General features: G+C 35.6%; 1 protein-coding gene across 4 annotated transcripts in view; it reads right to left on the bottom strand.

Annotated features, from left to right (window-relative positions):
- Nucleotides 1–1,957: 1,957 nt before the first annotated feature.
- CEP120 (centrosomal protein 120) overlaps nucleotides 1,958–25,628 on the bottom strand; it is a 47,849-nt gene continuing 24,178 nt past the window's right edge. For 2 of the 4 annotated variants that reach the window (XM_074855248.1, XM_074855247.1), the window contains 5 exons: nucleotides 25,066–25,227; nucleotides 21,785–21,907; nucleotides 19,900–19,998; nucleotides 12,276–12,421; nucleotides 9,447–11,585 (listed from right to left, as the gene is read on the bottom strand). In XM_074855248.1, coding sequence (XP_074711349.1) covers nucleotides 11,348–11,585; nucleotides 12,276–12,421; nucleotides 19,900–19,998; nucleotides 21,785–21,907; nucleotides 25,066–25,227 — 768 coding nt within the window. In that variant the 3' untranslated portion in view covers nucleotides 9,447–11,347. Of the gene's footprint in view, nucleotides 2,032–9,446; nucleotides 11,586–12,275; nucleotides 12,422–15,606; nucleotides 19,264–19,899; nucleotides 19,999–21,784; nucleotides 21,908–25,065; nucleotides 25,228–25,628 lie in introns of those variants that run through there. The other 2 variants (XM_074855249.1, XM_074855250.1) reach the window with 2 other exon arrangements.

The following is a 25,628-nucleotide window of genomic DNA, read 5'->3' on the forward strand; positions in this document are numbered from 1 at the left end:
AAAAGCTATCCTAAACTTGCTTCCTGTATGTTTCTTTGCATGAACAATAAATGCTTTCTTCAGTGTTCAAGCGCCATCACAACACCGCTCACTTAAAATGTTGGGGTTGATGGAATACGGATATGTGCTTAACAGAATATCTTGAATTTGATATTTTACCTAGGGAAAGAGAAGGAAACCAGCCTGCTTTAGGGACATGGGCCCAGATTTTGTATGTGGGGGTCCCTCCTCCGTCTGCTGCCTCCTGCCCCTTCTCCCAGGCTCTCGATACCTGGCTTTTGCTCTCCGGAAGATATTCCCCTACCCTGAGGGGAAAATTCCAGAGGCAATTTGAACTATTTTCAAGAAAATTGACACAGTTTCTGTTTCAGTATGTGCCATGTGTTGGCAAAGGGCAGAGCAGGATTGGTCCATTGCCCCATGAAGATAAACCATGTGTGGGAAGAAGGTTGCAGAGGTCTGATGGCGGCAGCTCACAGGGAGAAGGGATGGGGCTCCCCTGCACCCCCAACATCTATCACATCATCTTGTCTCCCAACCGCCCCAAGGAGGGGAGCCTCTTGCCATCCCTCCTTCAGGTGCCTCAGCCTCCAAGGATGCTCCAGCTGTGCCAGGGCCATCCTGGGCACCCGGGGTGCATTTTGCAAGGGCTGGTGTGGGGTTTGGGCAGCAGCTTCCATGGAGAGGGAAGAAACACAGCCCTCCCTATTCCTTGTAGAGGTCTTTGTTTACACCCTGGTGCTGGACTGACAAAATGGTTTCAGCTACCAAAAAAAATGACAAGAGTTTGCTCTGGTGTTGATGGTATGGAGAAATGTTTAAGACCTTGCTTCCACAAAATGTTTCTCAGAGATATTGTTACTTGCATCCAGGAAAGCAGCATGAGGAAGACAGCAGCACCGTCACCTTCTTTTCTAGAACACACTGGGTTAATAAGAAGGTTAAAGCTGAAATAAATATTCACCAGAAAGTAATTTCAGTCTGCCATGGAAATAATCTACATTTATAAGTTATCTAAAGTAAAGTGAGCCATACTAGCCTCCAGCAGCTCTGAAACCATTATGAATTATTGAGTAAGTCATCTTTTTTTTATTGTTATTGACATAATAAATATATTTGCTTGAAAACATCCGGAGCTGCATAGGCATAGAAGTATTTATGAGCCTGTGCTCTTTACAGTACTGTTTTACAGGGCGCTGTCAACTGCAGAGAGGAAACAGAAAGAGAGGGAAGAAGGTTTCATCTCTGATGTTCTTCTCAGCAGATACAGTGCTTCAGTCATCCCTATCTCTATAGGCCCTTGTCTTCATGTGCCACAAAATAAAATTTAAAAAAAATATCAAGGTGCAAATGGTGCAGATGGATTTACTATTTTTTAAATGGTTAATTCATGAACCACCACATGCAGTCCTGCAAAGTGAAATAATACTGCTTTTGGTAACACAGAGAAGCTTAGGCTTTAAGTTGCCACCAGATCAGCTCTGGAAGTCATAAAAAATTAGAGAGCTTGGGACCTAAATACACTGTCAAAATGACGAGAGATTTGTCAGGCAACACTGAAATTCCTTGCATGCAGCTGCTGGGGAGAAGGACACTGCCTGCAGCCACATCAGAAGCTGCCACTGGCAAAGACACTTTCCCAAGTGTTGGGGGGGGATCTCCTGTGTTACAGCATGTGTTTCCACAGAGGAAGATCTGCCTGAATGACATGGAAACACTTGGTAAAAAATACTGTGGTGGGAATTGCTGTGTTCAAGAGCATGCCCACACACAGTGAAAGATGAATCAGTCCTGGCTGGGCACTTTTGCAGTTGAGACGTCCTGGCTAAACCCTGTTTCTGCACCTGATGGGTGCTTGGGCACCCCTGGGGCCAAATGCTGGCATCTTCTGGGAGACTTCAGGTTCCCCTCTGGACACTCCAGGTTTCAAAGTACTTGGGGAAAAATACTCCTTCTCCAGTAAAAGTTGCATTACATTTTTTGCTTTTCTCCTTAGGCAGCAAATATATCATCAGTGGCTCTTCAACTTCCCTGTGTAAAAAAATCAGCAATTACTAGCTATGAATTCACAGGAGTGCTTGATATAAGTGAGAAAAAACAGCAGCATATTTTAAAGAGTGCTTCCCCCTGGAATGCAAGACGAGACAAAGATTTAGCCTGTTTTTTTAATTTAAGTCTAGTGGAGCAACATGTCATACCTCGGACATTGACAACAAATCAGCCTTTATTCAAGTGTGAAAATTAAGGCATAAATTGCTGGCTGCTTAGCTCTGAAAACAATGTCACATTACAAGAAATGTGATATTTTGAAGAGAAACAGGAAAAAATTTATCAAAGTTTTTGATCTACTAGATATAGATACTTGGTGTCTGCTTAAGTGCTTTCCATTCTTCCCATAAGCAAATTCTGGTTGAAGACTATATATCATTTTACTCTTGATCACTGCTAGTCTCAGTACCTCATTACAGCAGAGTACTTTTTGAAACTGAGCTATAGCCCAGATAAATGATTGTATAAAGTTTTAAATAAACATACAACATTTATGTTATGTTGTTTCACAGGGATGATTTATAGTCATTTTCTTCTTCCAGTCCTGAGCTCTGGACATAAAAGACACTGAGCTCTCTGCTGTTTATCCAAGCTAAATCCTCTGTTTGTTCTGCATAAGCGTTCTTGATTCTTTAATATATTGCAGGCTTTAACTTCAGGTTTATTCCCTCTGGGATGGTGGAATTAGATACATTAACTGACAAAGATAAGGTACGGACCTTGTAGCTTAATAGCCATTAAAATAGATACTGTGATAACAAAAATGGAGCTAGAAAAGGGAGTTGAGGTTGTGGTATTTTAAAATATGTATTTATGAGACTTAGATGAATAAATGCAAGACTTCAGAAATCTCCATAAGGAAACCTTCAAATGATGGTGGGATTTTGTTTGGTTGGTTTTTATTTCATAAGGATAAGAGAATCAGAAATGGAAGACATTGTGAACCAGACTACACATTGCCTGTCATGTCCCCAAAGACAATTTTGTTTCTTCTTACTAAAATGACATTACACAATCTGGATGCCAAGCCACTGAAACACTGCTCTGTGCTATAAAAGAAAATTAAGAAAGTGCTGTAAGATAAAGCAAGTCTCTCTGCCTTAAGAAAACCCATGTGGATTCTGTTTACCATGTTCCTTCTTTCATCAGTATATTTCAATACATATATATACGTTCAAACCACATCGGGGTAGTCTGTTTACTTCATACTGCTATTCTTCATCATAGCCCTTGTTCCTTTATTAAAAAAGCAGACAACACTAAATGCCTGTTTTCTCTTCTTTTGGGAGCTTAAATAGAACAAATTTTGAGCTAAGCCCACTGAAAGTTGCTTTGTAGTTCAACTCAGCACTCATTCTTAATTTTTTGTGTAAAAACACAGCATTCAGAGACCTAATGCTTGACACAGAAGAAAGATTTTAAGAATTATAGTCTTTAATGTGACATACCCTAAATCATCTCTTACCACAGTATAAAAGTTAAGCTAAGATTTCAGAGGCCCTAAATGGACTTTCATTTTTTATTAAGTCAGGATTAACTGGTGTAGAAGTAACAGACTAGGCGCTTTCATTGCCAAAAATTATCTAACTAAAAGTTTGAATTTGGCAGTATAAACAGCAGCCCTGCCTGTACTCATACAAGCTTGTTATTTTGTGGTACACAAGTTGGTATGTTGTCTGTGCTCTGTAACAGATTGCATTCCATAAAGCATGAAATGCATTTTTATCTGAAACTTGAGTGGTAAAATAAGCAGCAAATAAAATAAAGACAGAGGTAGTCTTTTTATATATATATATATATATATATATATATATATTCTACAAGCATTTATTTTAGCTAAGATACTTTCCTCCTTTTATAGTGGTGGGATATTTCCAGGAGTAATGGTGCAGATGTTGTGAATGGCTTATTCAATGAGCATGAAAGGAAAGGCAGAAAACTCAAAAAAACTCACAGCTCTTTGTGAAAGACTGCTTGAGTATGCATAAAAACTATCTTAAAAAAAACCCTAAGCTTATTTTCTGTAGATGCTGCCTTTTTTAAAAGAATTATGTGATCAAGATTGCTTTCAGTATAAAGTATGTAAAGCAACATGCAATTTCCCTGCATATTTAATTACCAAATATTTTTTTGTTATTCATTGTAAACAAATCACCCCAATTTATTGGTTTATTGGTGAAATCTGCTATTCTCTTCATCATGTGTACATGTGATAAAAAGAAAAGGAAAAGAAAAAAGGTGAGGGAAGTGGGGAAAGAATTCTCTCTAGTAAAAAAATGGGAATTTGTTGCTACACAGGAAGAAGTTTAGGTTTAGGATTTGTGGGCAGCAGCAGTGGTGTCTTTTCCCTGTGATAGCAAGTGCAGTAGAGCAAAGCTGCTGCTTCCTCCTCCTTCCTCTCCTGCTGCTCTCTGTGGCCTGGCAGCCACTGAGTTTTTGTGCTGATCTTGAGACTTGGGTGAAGAATTTGTGACCATGTCGTGGGCACAGCCATGTTTGGCATGGGGGTGTGGGCACCCTGCTCAGCAGCAGCCAATTGGTTTCACAGCATTTGAGAGTTACTTCACTGAGTTGGCCTCCCCCCACCTTTGAGAATAATTTCCAACAGTTTCTTTGAGACTAATTTCCTAACACGTTTATTAGGATAATAGGGATTTGCTTTTATTAGTATTTCAATACTAATAAGTAACAAAATGATTTTCCCATAAAAGTTTTCACTAAAAACCTTGCAATTACTTATTTGCTCAATATATGCGATATGGCAAACAATGCTTGACCTTTTCTTTTCCAAACAGCTGTAACAACCAGGCATTAACTAGCTATTCATCAAAGTATCAGTATAATGAGGAATCACCTTCATCTTATCAAGAAGAGACAAAAGTAAACAGTACTGCCTCATGCCACATACAGCCTTGCTTGGGGCAGGCCTAAAACTTCCATATTTTGCCTTTTTTCTGCCTTTGCCAAGTCATTTTATGTAATTCATCTCTTAACAAGAAGATTAACTTAGCCTTTCTTTGAAGGTTGCAGCCTTGGACTCCCTTTATTTCCCTAGAAATTAGTTATTCACAATGATTGAAGTATTTTTGCTTTTTTCTAAAGCTTTTGGATGAATTTGTAACTAGCCAGAAGAGTGAAATAAGATACTGATTTATCTACTAAAAAAGAGCAAATAGCTTGTACTCATTTGCTGCAGAAGTATCCCAGTAGAAGCTAGTAACTACCCCTTTTAGGGCATTAAGACAACCGTGTCCAGCACAGATAGTCTCGAGTTTGAAGCAGTTTGTGAACCACTTACACAGAAAGTGTTTCCTACATTATTCTCATTTTGCTGATAGGAAGTGGAGGCCCAGAGTCCTGTTCAAGATCACTCAACACCCCGATAACCAAGATGGGCAGAAAAGCCACAGACTTTGTGCCCAACACTCAGCCTACCAGTAGGAGCCCCTTCATGAGTGATTCAGGAGAGATTTTGCCATGTTGCACCAAGTACTGCAACACAAGCTTTTAGTACGGATGGCAAAGAAATCCTTTTCCCTTACACAGCATTAGAGAGATAATGCCTTCTAAGCCTACCTATTTCTACTTAGGCTATTACAAGTCACCTGATTGATGACGATGTATGTTAATGAAATAGGAATCAGTAGCATGAAAATGTTTATTCTCAGGTAAAACTTTAAGACCATTTTAATGATTTGCTGTATATATGCAATGAGAAGATACAGTCATGGAGTAAAAAAAAAAAATCCATCTATTCTGCAGATGATGTAGGATCGGACAGGTAAAACTCACTGTAGAGGCACATAAGCATGTTGCTGTGGCGTGCAAGATCTTCCACAAATAGCAGTGCCCTCTCATGGAGATATACCTGCCATTTCCTTGTGGTAGTGGTGTAGTCCTGCTTTTTGACATGCTGCTTATTTTTTTCATTTATTTTGAGTTAACCCCATTTCTTCACTGCAATAATTGGATTATTATCTGAAAAGTCAGGAAAAATCAATAAGCTAGAGTATTTAAAACATCACATGGCTCCACATTCAGGAAAACTGTAGTAAAAAAACATTATTGATATGCAAGCATCAAAAGTGTTATATAGTCCAAACAACATATCTTCTACATTGCCTGAGTGGTTTCTGAAGAAGCAGGTAGGTTCTGTGGTTTATACTAAATATGCATTGATATTCATGAAAACATACCCACAGTATTGGCTTAAAGTGCTGGCTATAAGAACAAACTATTAAGCTGTCTTATTTATTTGGATGAGAAGTATCATATCAACTTCATGCCTGGTATGAATGGGACTCAACCTTCATGTGTTCGTGTCTGATTATAAAGCAAATAGCAGCTTACAGTGCCTTTCAGCCCTGATCTAGATGACCTATTGTTTACAATATTAATCTTGTCGCCAAAAATAGCCTTCTCAGGCAAACACGCAAATGGTCTGGTGTCCTGTATAACCAACACTTCTTAACGTGAGATCAATAAAATTATTTTCTGTACATCCAGAAGTGAAAAACAAAAAAACCCCTCACTTATGCCAAGCTATTAAGCAAATACAAAAATGTTGAAGACTTACCATTACCAGTTAAACCTAAATTCTACAAAACATTAGCTTGATTGCCTGATCAACTCAAAACCCAATGATTTTGCTGCCCTATTTACATTTGTACTTGTAAACAAAACTTACAATAGTCATAGTAAATCATAGTCCTCCAACACTTTTTACATTTTTTTTTTCATAGTACAGTTAAAGCTACAAGCAGTGAGTGTACTGTAACTGTTGAAACAGTATTAGGCTGTGAACTGTTCTACTACACTCTATCTGCCCCAGTAAACCCACTCTAAATTTTGATGCCATATTATTTTGTCAATGCGGTTATGTCTCAGTAACTGCATCAAAACTCTCTGGTCAAACATTCAGTAACACTACACTTCCATAATCATCTACTCTCTATGTATATTGTTAGAACAAAACTTTTTGTAGTAAAATGTAAATTGTTTAAAATGCTGTCAAACTGCTACAAGTATTTCACTTGGAATAAAAAGAGTACTGGACTACAAAGTAGTGCGTGTCACTTTTCCAGAAGCATTATTAATGGAGACTATTTTAGTCCTCAGTGATGGGGAAAGACAGGCTGTAGCGTTTCTTCAAGTTAAGAATAGAAAATAACTGTACTTGCAAGAATTCAATTACTCTGCATTAAAGTTGCCATGGGGTTACTGTACAATTATACATCAGAAAGTCAGTAAATTATTTTTCTATAGTCTCTCAAAGTTGACTTTTTTTTCCTTTCTGTTCTGAATGCCAAACTCCTGACTGCTTCTCCACCACAGAGACTTCATATCTGGATAGCCGACATCTGTAAAAACATTTCTAATGAAAACACCACTAATATAACCCCCTGGAGAAACAAATGAAATGAGATCTAAGTAGGCAGCCACCTTTCTACAGTTCTGTCTTTAACAACAGCAGGGCTAGTGCTTCCTATCCAAGCCTTGACACAGGTCACGATCATTTAGGCACAGTAGTAGCAAAATAAATAATTGTGTAAATATGTAATAACTGGTATAAATACTTCAGTAGCACTTAAAAGATATGATAAAGGACTTCCGTCTTTAGTTGTGCATTAAGGTTTATCTTGGTGAATGGAAGGGAGAAGCATTTAAACCACAGTGAAGGAGAACTATGGATCGAATACTTGAAAGCTCAGGGCCAGACATAACATTGTTTCTTTTCTGTAACAGCAGTTTTGGGTGTGTATTAGTGTTAAATGTGTTGGATAACTGCTAAAACATTATAGAAACAGTGGTTATAGCTTCACCCCAAAAAACAATATACTGGAAAGATCAATAATGTAACTATGTATTTAAATAATCCAGCTTCAAAGCAAAACAGTGCCATCTTATTTTTAAAAATAATTGTCTTATTTTTTCATAATGCATTCTGCTGCTTAAGTAAATAAGAATTTAGAGACAATTTTTCTGATAAACAGTCTAACAATTAGAAGGTAAAAAAGGTCCCTTTTTACATAACAGTTCTCAAAATCTTAGCTAATGCTTCATATCAAGGTGTATAAATAAATTACACCCAGATTTGCTGCCTTACTTTTAAACCTGTACTAATTAATCTGAGGCAACTCTTTGGTTCAGTAATAGCAAGTCCCCGTCACTGTAAAAATAATAAGCACATATAGAGACAGGAGGGAATCCTCTATCTAAAGATTATCAGAAAAGAACTCTAGTGTTTCTAAATGCCCTCATTTTTAGATGGGCATTTAGACTGGATTGGACAGATACAGGATATAATTGAAGTTTCCTTGTCCAAAGCCAACTGCAAGTTCTGGGCCTGAATCGTAAGGCAGATGAAAGCTGGAACTGATTTGGCACAGAACTGACATAGAACAGGCCTTCCCCTTCCATTTACTATTTTTTATGGACATTAGGGTTCACAGAAATGTATTGGTAAGAGTACTTGTTTTGAAATAATTCCATGAACATCCCTAGTGAAATCTGGGTGCACTAAAATCAATAGCAGGAGTTTGCCAGAATGTGAGGGAGGGCCTAGCTGTTTCTCCTCTTCCCACCCCCTTTTCTAAAGTGTACAGAACCAGGACTGTTTCCAACAGTCTTTTTATGCTGGGTAAATTAAGATAAGGTCCTTGTCTCATACATCTGTTTCAAATGGCATTTCTTTTACTATGAAGAGAGATTAAGATAAAAATGTCAAGATATTTTTTATTAAAAAATGGTATTTGGTCTTTCTACTGAATAGCTATAACCTTTAAAATTGTTTTGAGGTAACAAAAAGGTAAACGGAATCCAACATAAAAATATTATTTAAAAAAGAGTAATATTGAGCTAATCTCTGCTATAGATATCTATTATAATTATAGATTTTGTTTCTAGAGTACTTCAGATGGAAGCACGGACAAATTGTGCTGGAAGAAAAAGGAAACTGAAACATTAAAGTATCATTCATGTTCTCATTCTAGTACAAACAACGAACCCTAAGAGTAATGATTATGTAACAGAAAAACACTAAATAAGTTTTTTAATAATCACAAAATTCATGCTTCTCACCTTTTAAGTAGTGATCTTTCAAATGACAAAATGGACCCAAATAGCTTAAATAATCGGGCTTATAAATATTCAATTCTTTGATTTACTGGAAAGAAAACTCACCCGAGTAGCTTCCTTTTAAACCCCACAGCGACACGACTGCTGTTTTCTTTACATGCCACAGAAGAGACTCAATTAGAAGTTAAAAAGGGAAATCAACTTTGAAAGTGAACTTCTCTGTTTTATTCAAGCACTAAAGACTGACATATTACTGGAAATTGTAAACAAATATGTGCTTATTTTTTCGACTATGTATTTAAACAAAAAATCCTTAATAGTTACTTGAAATTTGAATTTTATTTAATAAAATAACAGACCTGAAAAGTCATAGAATACCAAAATTAGAATAGAATATCAAAAAAATCACCAGTTACAACTTTAGTCAACACAATCTTTGTGATCTTTAAGTCTAAAGCACCCTCCAGCGTTTGAAGAAGAAACTACACTTCCAGCAAGTGAGCAAGCATTTGAAGAAAAATGACATGAGCAAGTCTTCCTGTCAAAATAGAGGCTCCCTGATTCATTTACAACAATTGCATACAATCATTCATTAGTGACATGAGAACACCATGATGTAAAAAAATTGTAAAATTGCTTTTCATGGATTTGTATTGGATTTATGAAGGTGGAGAGGGGTCTCTTTAAACACACTAATTTGGAAAATACAGTAGAGTGTGCAAAGTATTACAAAACCATTTCTTACAAAGTCTGGTATTGATTAAGTGATAATTCCTCACAGAATATGATCTCTCTATTTAAATAGCTTGTTTAAAACTTCTCTAAGGAGCCTAAAGAAATAGTTTACTTAACAGGATATATGCCATGGAAGGGAGGAGGAAAAACAATGCACCTAGATACATATAGAAAAAAACCATTTTCTAATTAATGCCATACAAAACAAGAAGGTCACATGTATACAGCCACATGCATGGAAGTTCACTGAATTTGTGTAAAAAAAAAAGGAATATTTGCATTGGTATCTTTGTTCATTCTAAAAGTAACAAATCCTAAGATGTTTTCAGTACTTGACATTCAGAGAAACACTTGTGCCTACAGCAAAGACAAAAATGCCTACTGAAAGGACAGTGTGGTAAGTTAATGTTATTAGCTAGATCCACACAAATGAATTTAAAATTACTGAAACAGAATGAAGGCTGTAAACCAACACTTTATCACCTGTGATTATGCACACACTAACATTTATTGTGGATTTCTCTTCTGGTATTTAACACCTTGAGACTAGACCCTGTTCATACTTCCACAATCAAACAAAACCTTACATACAGTTTAAGTGGCAATGAGATAACATGCTTCAAAATATATATTAAGTAACTGCAAACAGGTCTTGATCAATGCAAACATCTTTACTTAGAAAAGCTCTTGTTTTATGCATGCGTATACATAAAGTGTATAAAGTCACTGAATTGGTGCTTCAAGTATCTTTCCTCATCAGGGATGGATGTAAGAATGCATTTATCTTTCTGAATCAGGTCTTTACCCTCTTGCGTTCACCCTTACAAACCTATGTGCAAAACTGCTAAGGTAACAAACGGATTCTCATCCTGCACAATCAGGCTAGTTACTTAATTGTTTCAGTTTCACAAGGTTTGAGAGTTTTTCCTCTCCACGCTCAAAACCTTGCCTCTTATTTACTACAGAATTTAGTTATGTTTGCTACAGTTGGAGAAGCAAAAATTGATCACCTTGTGATTTAGCAAAAAAGGACATTTGGTTGGTGCTGCAATTTGGTTCAGAATTAAGTTATGTCAGGGAAAACATGTGATGTTTTCCCTAGTATAGCTGAAGAGATCTTTTTAAAAATTGAAAGAAATTATGATGATATTGACCAAAAATCTTAGAATGAGTATGAAAAATATTACAAATAAACCTAGCCAGAGTGATGCAAAAAGAAGTGGAAAACATTTCAGAAGGAAGTACACAAGATAAATATATTTACATATATATACACGAGTATGAAAACATTTAAAAACAGCCATCACCCCTGTAAAACTTACAAATGTGCTTCACTTCACATGTTGCAAATATTTACACTGACTTTGAAAAGAGCTAACGATACTGTGCAAAATTAAGCATGACCTTATATATTTTGCAAAGTAGTACAGGTTTATAAAAATCATTCAGTCTGTTCAAATTTTGAGTCTTAACTTTTTCTGTGCTTTTATTTAGCAATGTTCCTTTCTGCAATAGCTTCTTTGATTTGACGATCGAGTTCACTTACAATATGGTCTTCATGATTATATACTCCTGTTCTCAGCAGGGTATCCCTCTCTTCTATCAGACGAGAGAGATAATTATCCATGTTCTCATTTAATTTTCTAGAATGAAGACTATCCACTCTACCAGCAGAATTATCTCTAACATCCCGCAATTGCTTTCTCTCTTCTTGTTGCTTTAGCCTGATGTTGATAAAATGGAAAGAATCAGAAGACCAGCCGTATTAAAAACTGTTCTGATTATTTTCATACTAAGTCTTTAGGTTGTTTATCTACTGAAGTACTTGGTAAAATACAGAAATCTGTAAGAGGTAACACATTATTCTCTCTCTAGGGAAAAACAACTATAAGTAAAATAAATGTTTATATAATACTCAAATTTTAACAGTAACTTTTCTATATGCGTATGTAACTATAATACTTGCTACCAAGGCTCCTATTTTGATAATGCAAACAGTACTCAAATTAAAAGGGTTCAACAGAGAATTACTACAGACAGTTTTTGAAGGACAACATTAGGTAGATTTAAAATTTTAATGTGTTCAAAATATTAACAGTACATGCCTCTTTCCTTAATGCAGTAGCTATCCTTAGAACTGAAGGTTTAATATAGAAAAAAGCCTGGTGTTGTACAACTATGACCATAACACAAAAAACAGTGGCCTTAAACATAAGATTTTCTATGATGCAGTACTGTTGAATTTTATAAATGTGCAATCTTTACCTAAGGGACACTAAACTGTGTTCTTTCACTTCACTGACAACCAATTATAATGTTGGTTTAACTGAATCTTCTCCTATTTTGAGGCAAATGGCAAGAAAAGAGAGGGGATGAGGGGAAAAAAAAAACCCCAACCCTAATCTTAGAAATACCTGTTAAGTTCATTTCTGATATCCTCCAGTTCTTGTCGCTCTGTTTTCCCCAGCTCTTTTTCTTCTGCTGCCAAATAGCGCAACCTCATGTGCTCCAATTCTTGTTGTTGCTTTTTAAGGTGAGCCATTGCATTTTCTTGTTCACGCTAATATGGGAAGGGGTAAGACACAACTCAGTTCACTATGTGATTACATGTAAAAGTGCTAATTAGAGTGACAAGCATAACTTTAGGGATGAAGTCATGACAATTAAGACTCCAGCAGTATTAGAAATGAAGAAATTAAACAGAATGTCTTAGTTGTTGATCTCTATAATGCAGCAAGACCAGTCACTATCAAAACTGCAGTAAACCAATCTGTCCAGGCTGGATAAACTGAATCCCAGTCACAGATATCTTCCCATTAACAAAACAGCAAAAATGTTACAAACCCTTTTACAAACTCTAGCTTAAGCCGGTAAACATAAAACTGACAGTTGTGGAGCTGTTCATGATCCTGAGATTTATTCCTTTCCTACATGGTATTTTAAATCAGAACTTTTTTGAGAAATCAAAAACAGAAAAATGTTAAATAGCTGCAGGAAACTTCCATCATCAGCCTCATAGTGCCTAGTGTCAAAGCTTCAGTTGCAATTTGTGGTTAAAAATAAGCCTTGAAAACAAAACTCTGGTGAGGTTTCCTTTTACATTTGTCTAGCCCTACACAAAACCTTAGGTAATTTTGTAGATTTAATTCAATTAATCCATTCTAAAAATTTAGGGTTTTTTTTTTAAGCTCTATACAGACAGTGTAAGAAAATTAGGGTTTGACCACTTTGTGACATTAAAGTGTCTTAATGAGAAGTGCAGTCCTCTCTCCACATGTTTTCCTCACAGCCATTTTCAATATGACCTTGTGCACTAACTCAATGCAGTCAGTCTTACACTCTGAGACAGTAGATCTGAGGTAAAATGGCGTTTCTTCCTGAAGTTAAAAAATAAGGCAGGAGGTTACACAAACATCCTGGATCTAGACATACTGTGAAGTGCAAGGTTACCTTTGTAATTTTGATATTGCTTTCATCCGAAATATTTGATTGGCAATATAATCAGTTTTATATTTACTATAGGGGTAAAAAAAGATAATTTTGTTTGATATGTGTGAGTGTATTCATTATACAGTCAACCTAACAATATCTGGAAGAGTCTAGTCAGTCAGTTTCCTGAATCTCAGTTCCCAGCATCTTATGCAGTCCCTGTTGATGATCAAGAAGTGATACGAAAATCTGAATTTCACAAGGAATTGGTATAAACAAAGACTCTAATTGTTAATGTGAACAGGCCATGCAATAGAGAACTACTTGACAAGAAATTATAGCATGTATGTAACCCCAAAATACTTTATTTTTGTACTAAATACAATACAGCAGCCAGGCAAATTAAACATTAGAACTGCAGTGAGACAGGCCAGAAAGCCTGAAGAACAACTTGCTAAAGGGTTATATACTAAAAGCAGAAACAGGAACCCTGCCAGAGTCTACAGCTGATAGATGACTGAAGCATAAAAAAGCACTTGTGGAAGACAGGGCCATAAGTCCTTTCTTACCCATCAAGAGTTCATTGCAGAAGAACATTCCCATGAGAGAAGCACCCTTTTTTATGTGGGCCAGGTTTGAAGAACAGTCTCAGACTGAAGTAGAATAGGATTCTACACATACATATAGCAAATATTACCAAGTCACTGCAGCCAGTGGAAAGACATAGGCAAGACATAACTGTGTGCCATAAGAAGCATATGGGACTACAAGTTTCATGACAAGTTGAGATGTTACTATTGGAGGCAGAAAAGTTCAATGATCCAGAGGTTTCTGCTGTTCAGCAACATGCTCACAATGGCAATCCAATAGCAAAAAAGGCATTTTAAACAAACTCAAAGAAAAAGTATACATCAGAAGTACATACAATGAAGGTTTAGAACAAAGTCCAAAGCTCAATCAGACCAGGAAGACGGAATATTCCTAATGCTTTCCTATTGATCAGAAGGGATCTCATTTAATATCTTGCTCCTTTATGCCCTCACTCCTTTAGTTAGTTTCAGAACCCTAAGTTTTTTTGATTAAGAAAAATCTTTAGTGGTATTTAATAAAACCAAGAAAAGGACAAAAGAGAGAATGACACAAAAGCCAAGAAGAGATGTAGGAAAAGCAAGGCTTTCCTGAAAAATCCTCTCAGTTCCTGTTCCTTTTGATGTTTTTCTCTGGGACAATGTCTATTACAAAAAATTTTTTTTAAAAATCAGTGTCACTAATGAGCATGCTTGTTGCTCAGGATAATACCCCTAAGACTTGTAGGGAAGTAAGTTTGAATATAGAGTGTGCTGAATTGTTTTCTCAATAGAGGAGAAAAACTTTTATCAGTACATTTTATCTCCAAGTTAATATTGATTAGGACTTCCTTTCAGATAAATGTGACTAGAAATTTAATTTGATTACTAATTGTGATGTAAGCATGACAAATATTAAGCATTTCCCATTTGGGAGGGTTGAGTGAAAAGATGATATTAATTTCAGTTCTGTAACAGTGAAAGTCAAGAATTTGTGTAGCATGCCATGTCATGACCCTGAATGAATTTAAGCACAATATTAATACAAAAATATAATAATCAACATTTTCTGAGGCAAGATTTCCCTACCATTCAGTTTAAGACAGCCCAGCTTGGAAAAAAAAAGACATGAAAGCAGGTGAGAAGGGATTTTGCAGATTCTTTTATGACGGATCCTGTGTGTAATTTAAGTTACACACGTTGTGCTCCGATTTTCAAATGTCTTTCCCAACATTAGTCTTTGACTCCTTTAAAAGTCTGTCATAACAATTTGTAGGGTGCACAACAGCAATCTTGCTCTATGTACACCATTCATAGCAAAGCAACAGAAACCCATTTTCTAATAATCCATCAATACAAGAAGAGGGCAGAGAATTTACAACAGTTGTTTGATAAGTGAGGCATGCTGATTTTGAATTAATTTATATAGTTTTCTTATGTTGAGGGACCATAAAAAGACTGTCTTTTGTTATGGTGAGAGAACACAAAGGATTTCTTATTCATCACAATGATGAAACTGGTGCCACTTTATCAGAGACATTCGGGTATTAAATCCATTTTTTCCATCACATTTTAATAATCCATTGGACAAGAAGCACTTTTTTTCTAAAAAACAGAGAAGGAACCAATCTCTACTGCACAGTAGTACTTGAAATGTAGCAGAATCTATTGTAAGATCTTCCAAAATGAAAAAACAATAAAACATTTCTGCACGTTTATCGTACTAATAAAGTCCAGCGTTTCTAAACTCGCTTGTAACATCTCCATTTTATTCTGTGTATACTTAAAAAGTAAGTTATAATTTAAATACAAAGTATTTTTTGAGTGTACCTCAGTGCACACACCTATATACATACATAGTCACAATTTAAAATTCTCAGTCAAGACTTTCTGACATACTTATTGTAGCCAGTCAGGCTGTTTCAAGCCTCAGCAAGAACTATTAGAATTTTAAATTTTAAACTTTAGAATTTTGCATTTTTAAAATTCAGGTAAGGGAACACTCCAGAATCATCAGCTGATAGACTAAAGGCAACTTTGTCGATAGAAGGTAAGACCCACTAAAAACTCAGAACACTTGGAAACTTTACTCACGCATTACCACCTAATTATCATCAGCCACTATCCATAGTAAGGCAGCCACAGATGAACCAAGAATATCGTGTGCATATTACTCTGTAAATTATTTTTGCCATATACTTTTAGTTGGCCCAGGTACCTTCTCCTCCACTACTTTCTCAGCACTGCTAGTCACACTATTCCTTTTGCTCGTTTTCTTTCCTTTTCTCCCCAGTGTGAAAAACAGCACCAATACTCCCTTCTCTTATTATTTTGTTATTTTGCCATCCTCCTCTTACATACCCATAAATACAACAAAACCAATCCAACAAAGCCACATACTAGTTATCAGATCATTTACTTCAATATTTTACTACTTTTCTTCATTAGTTTGCATCTCATGTAGTGCTTGAGACATGGAACACAGTCTTAGGAGCTTGCATGGTGGGAACTTCAATCATGTTTTGAAACCTGTAGTACTACAGGAATATCAGCATTAAATAAAGATTAACCAGTAATAAAAAACCCTCAAAATTTCAATTATAATCAGATCATAAAAGAATCCCTATATGCCACCAGGTGCTCTAGTTAAGAGGCTCTTCAATCAAGGGAGCAGAATCTTTATTTTGCCATAGCTGCCTATAAATCCAAAAGGGAGATGTAAACATACATACACTAGACTAAACAATGGCTAAATAGCAGCCGCTATTCACTCTCCCACTCACACATACCATGCAAGTCTGTGGGAAAAACTTACTATTGAAGCTAAGGAACTCAAGTGAAGTTTTCTGAAAATAACCCAGAGCTGACAAGTCAGTAGGAGGGCCTGGATGGTTTCAAGACACAGTTTTTAACCAAGACTTGGACCTCCCAACTGTTTTTTTGGTTTTTGTTTGTTTTTGGTGTTTTTTTTTTTTTTTAAAAAGGCATAAAAAAACCCCCAAAGATTTACATCCCATCCTTGGCTAAATTACTTATAAATTAATCAAATTAATTACCGAGTGGATAATCAAGATACTGGACAAGATATAGTGAATGTCAGCCAGCCAATACAGTCTATGCTATTTTAAACAAATGCATCAGTTCTGATTTTAACAGTTCTGTAGGACACAAACACATTAGAAGAGTTTAAAAATATTTCTCCCAGAACACTGAATAATGTATGCATGTACATTTTGAAATTTTGGGTTTCTCGATTATATCAGAGATAACCAACTGCTGAAAACTGTATTTGTCAGCTTTGATTTTTGTTTTGATACAGTTTCTTACCCTCAAACAGATACTGGATTTAGCATCTAAGATCTCTGTAAGCATGTACGCAATTTTGCGTAAATGGTCTGGCTGCTCTCAGAAATAATGCTCACATACATAAAAACTATGGAAGTCTCATTTGTGTAGTATTGAGATCTCCCAGTCAGCAAACTCTGAAAGACAGTTTTTGAAACCTCTGGAAATGATAAAAGCTACCTGGGTACACAGATATGTAGCTAACTTGTTGACATTTTTGTCTTCCTAAAGCTGAACAGCGGTATAATAAATGAACTACTAATACAGACTTGCACTGAATAACAAAGAGAGAAGAAAAGTAATCTGGGTGAAGTCTATTTTCACTCAGCTCTAAAAACTGTGTTTAAATTCAGCTAACTTCTGTATTTTGTTAAGCACAGGTAAGCATGATGTATATGTGTCCTCATGACTTCCGCTCTTTTTTTTGTTACTACTGGCAGTGTGTTTAGCATTCAAAATCCTAGACATGGAGAAGTTTAGAGCATTTTCTATTAACAGTTCCATACTTTTCTAAATTACGTACTGCATATCATATTCTGCAAAACATAAAACCATCACAGATGTGTGCTAAGAACTAGTTCCAAAGTAAAAGGAAACTTTTTAATTAAGGAAACATTGACTTTTATGGTTACAAATCAGAAGAGCATTTTACTAAATGCTCAGCCTGTAGATTATGCTTCTTTAATTCACAAATTAACTGTACTAGGTCACCTCTGAGTAATGGAAATCTCTGTTTAAACATTTTTTTGGCAATGGACACAAAGCATTAGATCTCATTTCCAAGACTTACCAGCTGGGTTTTGTCATTAACATTTATTAACAATCTAAGATATGGCTTTCAGCGTCTAATCCTCACTACACAAATGTTTTGTATAGTTCTCTAGAGAGCTTTGGTGTGACAAATTACTGGCATAGATTACAGCCCTGTGGCTATTCACCAGAGGCAATGCAAAATTAACATGGTACTAATCCAATTTAAACAAGAAATTGGTCAAACTATGCACAATTGCACAAATCATCTGAGCTAAAGCAAATCTAGAATTCCTGAAGCAACAGTTTCCAAATTTATATTTAAAACACAGTAAATGGTTTTTGATCATCTCCGCTTCAACTGTTAGTTGGTTCTTTAAAATCACTTAAATCCCTTATCAATAGACTAAGCATAAGATGAAACACAGGAGTATAAAAACCACAAGAAACTACTTTGAAAGTATTTGTTCTGTAGTAGAAAAGTTTTAAGTAGCATAATTCACTGTACACACCAACTTAGTTTATGGTTCAGACTTTCAGCAAGAGGGTCAGCTGAAATCATCTATTTATGTTACTAAAGTCAGATCATCAGGTCTACGGTGATGAAATTTATAATAAAAACCCACTAGTGTTAAGATGGCAAGCAGCAATCTTCTCTTATTCTACATGAATTTTTAAATATGGCAGTAAGAAAAAAATAGCCTGGACATTTTATTACTGCTGCAGAAATCTTAATCAGAGATATTACATTTATATTCTTCCTTTTATCATCTTGTCAAGCATAGATGTTTCAAAAATTGGAGATGAGAATTCATGACTCCTTTTAACATTAGGCAAAAAACGTCCAATTTGGAGACAACATATAAAGATGAGTTTTTAATTACTAATAGTGATTATGCAGCACATTCACTCTCTTTAAAGAGAAATACAGATTAAAAAAAGGTAATTATCAATCAGGAGAGGGTGGGCTTAGCTTCTTACTCTCCAAAAACTCAATACTCTAGGCAGTAGGAATGAAGTAGAAACTATAATCTTTAAAAAACCCAAACCCACCACTTTTCCTTAAGCAGGAAGTAGGTGTGCATACCAGTAATAACATTTTACTAAACTTGAATTCTGAAGCTTTATGTCTATGTCAAGGTTTGTTCAGCAACAGGGATTAATGATTTACTAATTTGTTTGTCAAGGCCAATGGAAACGCTTGCCATTCTGAAGTATACTGTTTAGCTAATGTTTACTGTAATTCATGAAAGACAGCCAATGACAAAAAACACAGAGGCATATGGGTTCAGTGAGGATGAAGCTGCTACTCCTGCAAGTTAGAACAGAGTATTTTCAAGTCATATGACTAGATACATATATATATATACACACATACGAGCTCTGTTAAAACACAGTAGTAAGGAAGAACACGCCACATTAGTATAAGATTAGGATTTCCAAAAGCAGGAGAAGGTTTCACTTCCAGTTTAAATCTTCTGCAAGCTTACTTCATTTATAGCATTCAGCAAATCTTAAGCCGTTGCTTCTAAAACCTAAGATTTGTTTCTCATCTTTACTCTTCATTCATTTTACAATTAAAATAAAGAACAGTTAGACTGTAACTGACCAAGATCGTTGCGACAGTAACAAAATATTTTCTCTGGAAGTGCTGACTACACATTATTGGGAATTAGATTAATAAAAATTTTTCTTTTTTGAATCATGCCTGCTTTTAGCTATGCCAACCTTCTTTGCAGACCTCAGCCTTGGCCTTTCCTGAGTTCACAGTCAAACCCAAATCAGTTTTGCTGTTCTCATTTTTGTAAAAAGCACAGCTCAGATCTTTTAATTTTGCAAAGACAAACACTAATGAACTGAAAATTGCCAGCAGTTAACAGTAATTTTAATTAGCTTCCATCACTACATTAACTTAGTTGTCTCATATGATAAAAGGAAACCTGCATACCTGTTTTAACCTGGCAAGTTCTTTCAAAGCCCTTGTCCATTGTTGTTTGTAGTGGAGCTTTGACTTGGTAGCTGACTCTAACTTTCTTTCAAGTTCAGCCTAAAGGCAATTAAAATCATATCAGCCGAAGCAATAACAGCAGTAACAATCACTGAAAGATGTATATATACAAAGGGTCTGGTTTAAGAAAAGTGTTTATGTAGTGTAACATACAACATCTTCTAAAGCTGTTATGTAACATAACATAAATATTATGGCACATGAACATTTTCTTGTTTAAAATATAGCCTTATTTTTATTGGATAGCCATCTACACAAAAAGAAAAAGATTCGTTTTTAGCACTAAATCTGCTGATGTAACCTTTAAATTTAAGATTTTCAAATTAGCAACCCCTTCCACCTTTTTTTTTTTTTTTTCAAAGTAAGATTATAAACACTAATTTAACAGAAACATTGATGGATAAACCTTGCCTTTAAAAGGTGTGTAGATTTTCTTTTTTCCTGCAGCCTATGGAAGATACATGCTACATACTTTTCTCCGAAACAGACATTTGTTCAAACCATTCTTTAAAACCTATTTATCTAGTATGAATCTTTGATCTTACTACCTAAATAAATATTTTAAAAAATATTACACACTAAAAAAACCTCATTACATTCTGCGCAAAGAAAATTTAGCATTAAAAGGCAAACGAAAACAGTTATGAAGCACACAGAACACAGTAACCTGAAAAATGAACCGTTTTTAATTACTCTGAGGTAGTGATACTTTCTTTTAATCAGACAAAAATAATTTATTATTTGTCCTGGTATTGGCTAGGATAGAGCTTATTTTTCTTCTTAGTAGCTAGAATAGCGCTGTGTTTTGGAGTCATTATGGGATGTGGTATGAGAAGAACATTGATAATATATTGAAGTTTTCAGTTGTTGCTAAGAAATCAAGGAATTTCCATCTTCCCATGTCCTACCCATGTGCAGGTGTACAAGAAGCTGGGAGGGAGCATGGCCAGAGCACCGGACACAAATTGGGTGATGAAATATTCTGTATCATGTAACGTCATGCTCAGCATATAGATGAGGGCTGGCTGAGAAGCTCACGTTTGCATTTCTGGGATTGGGGTTTTGGGATCTTCTCCAGGATTGGGCTGGGCATTGGTTGGCAGGTGGTGAGCAACTGGACTGTGTATTACCCAATTGTATTTTCTATCATTATTATTATATTTTATTTCAATTATTAAACTGCTTTTATCTCAACATACAAGTCTCCATTTACCCCTCCAATTCTTCTTCCTATCCCCCGGGGTTGGGGAGGGTGAGTAAGCAGCTGTGGTGTTTGGCTGTCAACGGGGTTTAAACCATGAAGATCTTAAACCACTGTTTTTTTAAAAAAGGAAGTCTAAAAATACTCAAGATGAGAGTTTAAAAAGTCTGTAGAGACAGAAACATATTTTGAATCATTTGCTTGCATTATTATAAGTTACTCAAGCATACAGTAACATGAAGACAGGACATATAACCATGAGAGCATTTTGTGCCAAGAAGCCTGGTCCAATTTTTTTCAGCTTATTCAGTCAATTTGACACAAACCTCACAATGATTCTAAGCATAAAATGGCCATATCTGTGGTTTTAATTAAGCAAAATATCATCTGCTGTAGGCATGTATGATTTCTAAGAAATCAGCTCATGGCAGTGATTCCATTCCACTGATAAGTAACAAAATCTGTAGGCCTTATTTGTGTCTAAATATTTAAAGTCCGAAGAAATTGCTGGAAAGTGTAAAATAAAAAGACAAATTAACCAGTCATGCAAGATTAATCTACATCTCCCACACCACTGGATGGATCATTGTGACAGTTTTTAAAAACTAGAGAAATCCGAGATACCTTTTCTAAGGTAAGAAGATTTATTTCTGATTGTAGCTGGATTTCTGGTTTGCTACTTTGCTGTTCTTTGTATTGCTGGAACTCCTTCTCCAAAATTTTATGCTTACTTTCTGCTTCATAAAGCTACATTAAAGATATCAAGACATAATACAAGTTAGCAGAAAAACCCATTCCCAAAGAATTAGGTTACAGAACTTAAGTTACTCCTTAGTCCCTGTGACAAACATCTTACTGTCAATTATCTGATATAAAACAGACACTGAAAGCTACACATCCATAATTAATGATTTCTTGATGATGCCATACATCAATGTTTTAATAGGAAGAATTTTAAAGAGGATCTTTGCTCAGTACTGGAAAGAAAAAATAAGTCTGTCCTCATATACAGAAGATGCAAGATTTATAAACATTGCTGTTCACATTTCTAAAAGGACTTGCAGAAGAAACACAGAAAACAAAACTATTAAGATTTACACACATCTTTTAAAGAAAGCCAAAAAGTGTTATCTACTACATGAAGTTTTATTACTTACTCAATTTCACCAGCATAACTTGTTTAAGAATGTCTGGAAAAGGAAACAACTAATACTTTGTACAGACAAATAATGATTTAGAAGAAAGGCCAAAGTAGAAAGACTTCAGTGACTAATGACTTAATGCTATGTACCTCTGCCCTCACTGTGTACTTCCAGTTTCATGTTTATAAAGAGACTGCACTTTGCTTTTCATCTTAAAATGGGTAATTTGAAAAATGATGCCAATACACAATTACTTCGCTACAAAGAAACTAAGCAAGTTAAATGTTTAACAGCTTTTTTTCATTATACTATATTAAAAATATTAAGAATTTTTAGAAGATGTTTTCTAAGAGTTTATGTTCTTCTTCAGCTAAATATTATTCACCTGTAAACACCTTACTACACCTGATGGAATTGATGCATTCCATCACAGAGTATCATTCCAAATGCTGCATGTGTATTTATGTCCAACTAGTTAATGAAAGTATTTCCATGAATTGTACACAACAGCTTAGATCACTGGGTGAAAATGCTTCAGAGAATTAATTTCTGTTTCAAAGACTACAGCTTCTTCTATTAGTACATCAATATTTTAATTCTTTGGATGTCCTAACTGGGTCACCTCTATTTTAGTTCCAAAATTTTGCTTTCTGCATCTATTAGTTTTACAGAATTGATGTAAGAAAGCAAAGATGCTTCTTAACGAGTCATACAAAAATGTAGTTCAACACAGTTACTTTTCAGATATAACTGCAATAGCCAACTTTGACAAAGGATACTATTGTTCATCACTTTTCCATTTTTACCAGTTTCTTTTTAAAGCAGACATGCAAACATGATGCCAATGACAAAGACAGTAACTACCTTCTTTAGCTGTGAAAAACGGCAGCTCTACCTAGAACTTCTACAGTAACAGGTTCTGCAGGGAACCAACCTACAGTGAGACTCCGAAGTAAACAAACAAAACCCCACCCCTCCCAGCAAAGCAAACAAAAAAGCTTGTTTTATGCAGAATATGTGGTAACAACCATCTCATATTGAAGCATGAGAGACATTCAACATAGCAGGAACAACACAGGGAAAGACAGCCAGGACGATCAGCTGGAAGGAATGCCCTTCATACAAAGCAAGACAAAGCATAGCAGGACTTATGTTTGGAAGACAGTATGACAGACACCTAAGCAATTGGGAACGGTATGTGGTGCAGTCACTAAAGGATTCTTCATAATTATTAGGCAACGAGCGTAAAATGAACAAAAAAGAAGTTTTTAAATATACAACACAATTAAATTTTAGAACTCACTGCCACAGGATGTTGCAATTCTAGAAATAGAAATACTTTTTAACAGGGATCAGGTGAGTTCATGAAGAATACTTTCACTGATGGCTAGTAAATATGAAATGCTGCCTCTGGCTGAGGGTACGTGTAACTCTTGATGGTATTGCTGGGATATACCAAAATTGTATTTTCTCATTGTTCCACTTCTCATTTTCTTGCCCTCTACATCCAACCACTGGTGCATCAGGATGCTGAGCTAACTGGACCTTTGGTCAGATACAGTACGTCTGTTCTGAACAAGAAAAATAAAGCGATTGTGATGGTACTGCAACCTAGCTAAAAAAAGTCAGTGGGGTCAAAATAATTAATTTGGAAGGACTCCTAAGTAGTGGTATTTGGCTGCTTGAGCCTGAAGAACTATTGGCTATCTTGTCTGGACTGATACAGCATTGGTGGCTACCAACGACACTTCTATGATGCAGCAGTGATCCACACTTATCACTTTGAAGTGGATTGCATTCTGCAGTTTGGAACTGCTCATCTCAATTCAATGATTGTTCAGTAGAACAGCCAAGATTAGCAGCATTTTGTGTATTAGCCGTATTTAAAAAGTTCACTGTACTGTGGTTAACATATGCTGATGTGAAAGGAAGTAGGTTAACATTAGTATTTAACATGAAGCTAAAACACCCACAAAAACCCAGCACAACTCCTCCTAATACAGACATATGCCTTTGACTGGTACAGTTCTTCAATTAGCCAAAGCTATTTCGGCGTTATCACTATCACATATTAGAAATGAAAAGCACCGAAGCAAGTAATTAATCTACATAAACTAAGCACTTTGAAAAACACTTAGGCATTACTAAGATTTCATCTACTTAAAGTGTCTAATATTGTAACTGCTCAAAAAAGCTAGCACTAACTTTTAAATTTTACAGTTTAACAATCAAGAAAAATACCGAGACTAGCCTTGTTGTTAGTGCAAAAACTAGCTTACAGGACAAAAGAACGTGGTCTAAGTTTTCTCGGTTTAATGAAATGACTACTTTCAGAATAGAAGATCACAGTAACGATTCCCCCAGCTGCCCCAATAAGGATAACAAATATTCTTTTGCAATGAAAGAATAAAACAAACTGCATAGTCAAGCTACCTAGATGTTTTGCTAGATGTTAATTGCTAACAATTTATTAAGTTACTGAAATGTATACTTCTACTGAAGTTATACATGTAATGTATGCTTGTAATTGCAGTTTGATTCTCAGTGTTTAAAAAAAAATACAACCAATGCATTGCAAACTGGCCCTACTACTGAGCAAGACTGACAGAGATGGATGTAGCTCACCGAAAAACTGAGATAAAATGTTTATTAAAAAGTTGCCAGAATGCGCTTGCCTCAAAACCACTGTTCAACTTAGTATACCTATTTTTTAAAATGCTTAATTAAGTAAATGGTTGAGACATAAAATTTAAGTGTACTTACCTGCTGCTGTAAGCGAAGCTTGTCTTCTTCCAGCTGTTTGATTTTTGACCTTTCTAGCTCAACCTGGTGTGCACATTCCTCCCCGGCTCGCCGCACAGAATCCTGTAGCTCCTGCAGATTTCGTTCATGCTCTGACTGCAACTCCTTCTTTACCCTCTGAAGCTTAAAAGTGAGGCATATTTATATTAATCCACAGGTGCAAAAGCTTTAAGAACCTTTCTTACAACTATTACTACTATTCATGACAGAAAAAAATTGTTACCCATTTTAAAAATTAAACAACAGAAATTCTATTGTTCTCTATGTTTGCTACATACTCTTTTATTACCTTTCAGTTTAACTAATGTCCTGCAAATTACTGTATTTGGGCTACAAATATACTCTATTGTAAAAATGGAGCTATCTGTATTTCTACTGTACTTTCTACAGGATTGCTACAGGCAAATTTTATATCCATCTTTCTACTACAAACCAGAAAGCTAAAATCCCTTCACTGCAGAAACTGAAGTCACAGCTACAATCAAGATGCCTTTAGATTAGTAAGGCTGCATGCTTCAAACTGA

This window comes from Strix uralensis, chromosome Z (genome assembly GCF_047716275.1).
Source record: "Strix uralensis isolate ZFMK-TIS-50842 chromosome Z, bStrUra1, whole genome shotgun sequence".
Lineage (NCBI taxonomy): Eukaryota > Metazoa > Chordata > Aves > Strigiformes > Strigidae > Strix > Strix uralensis.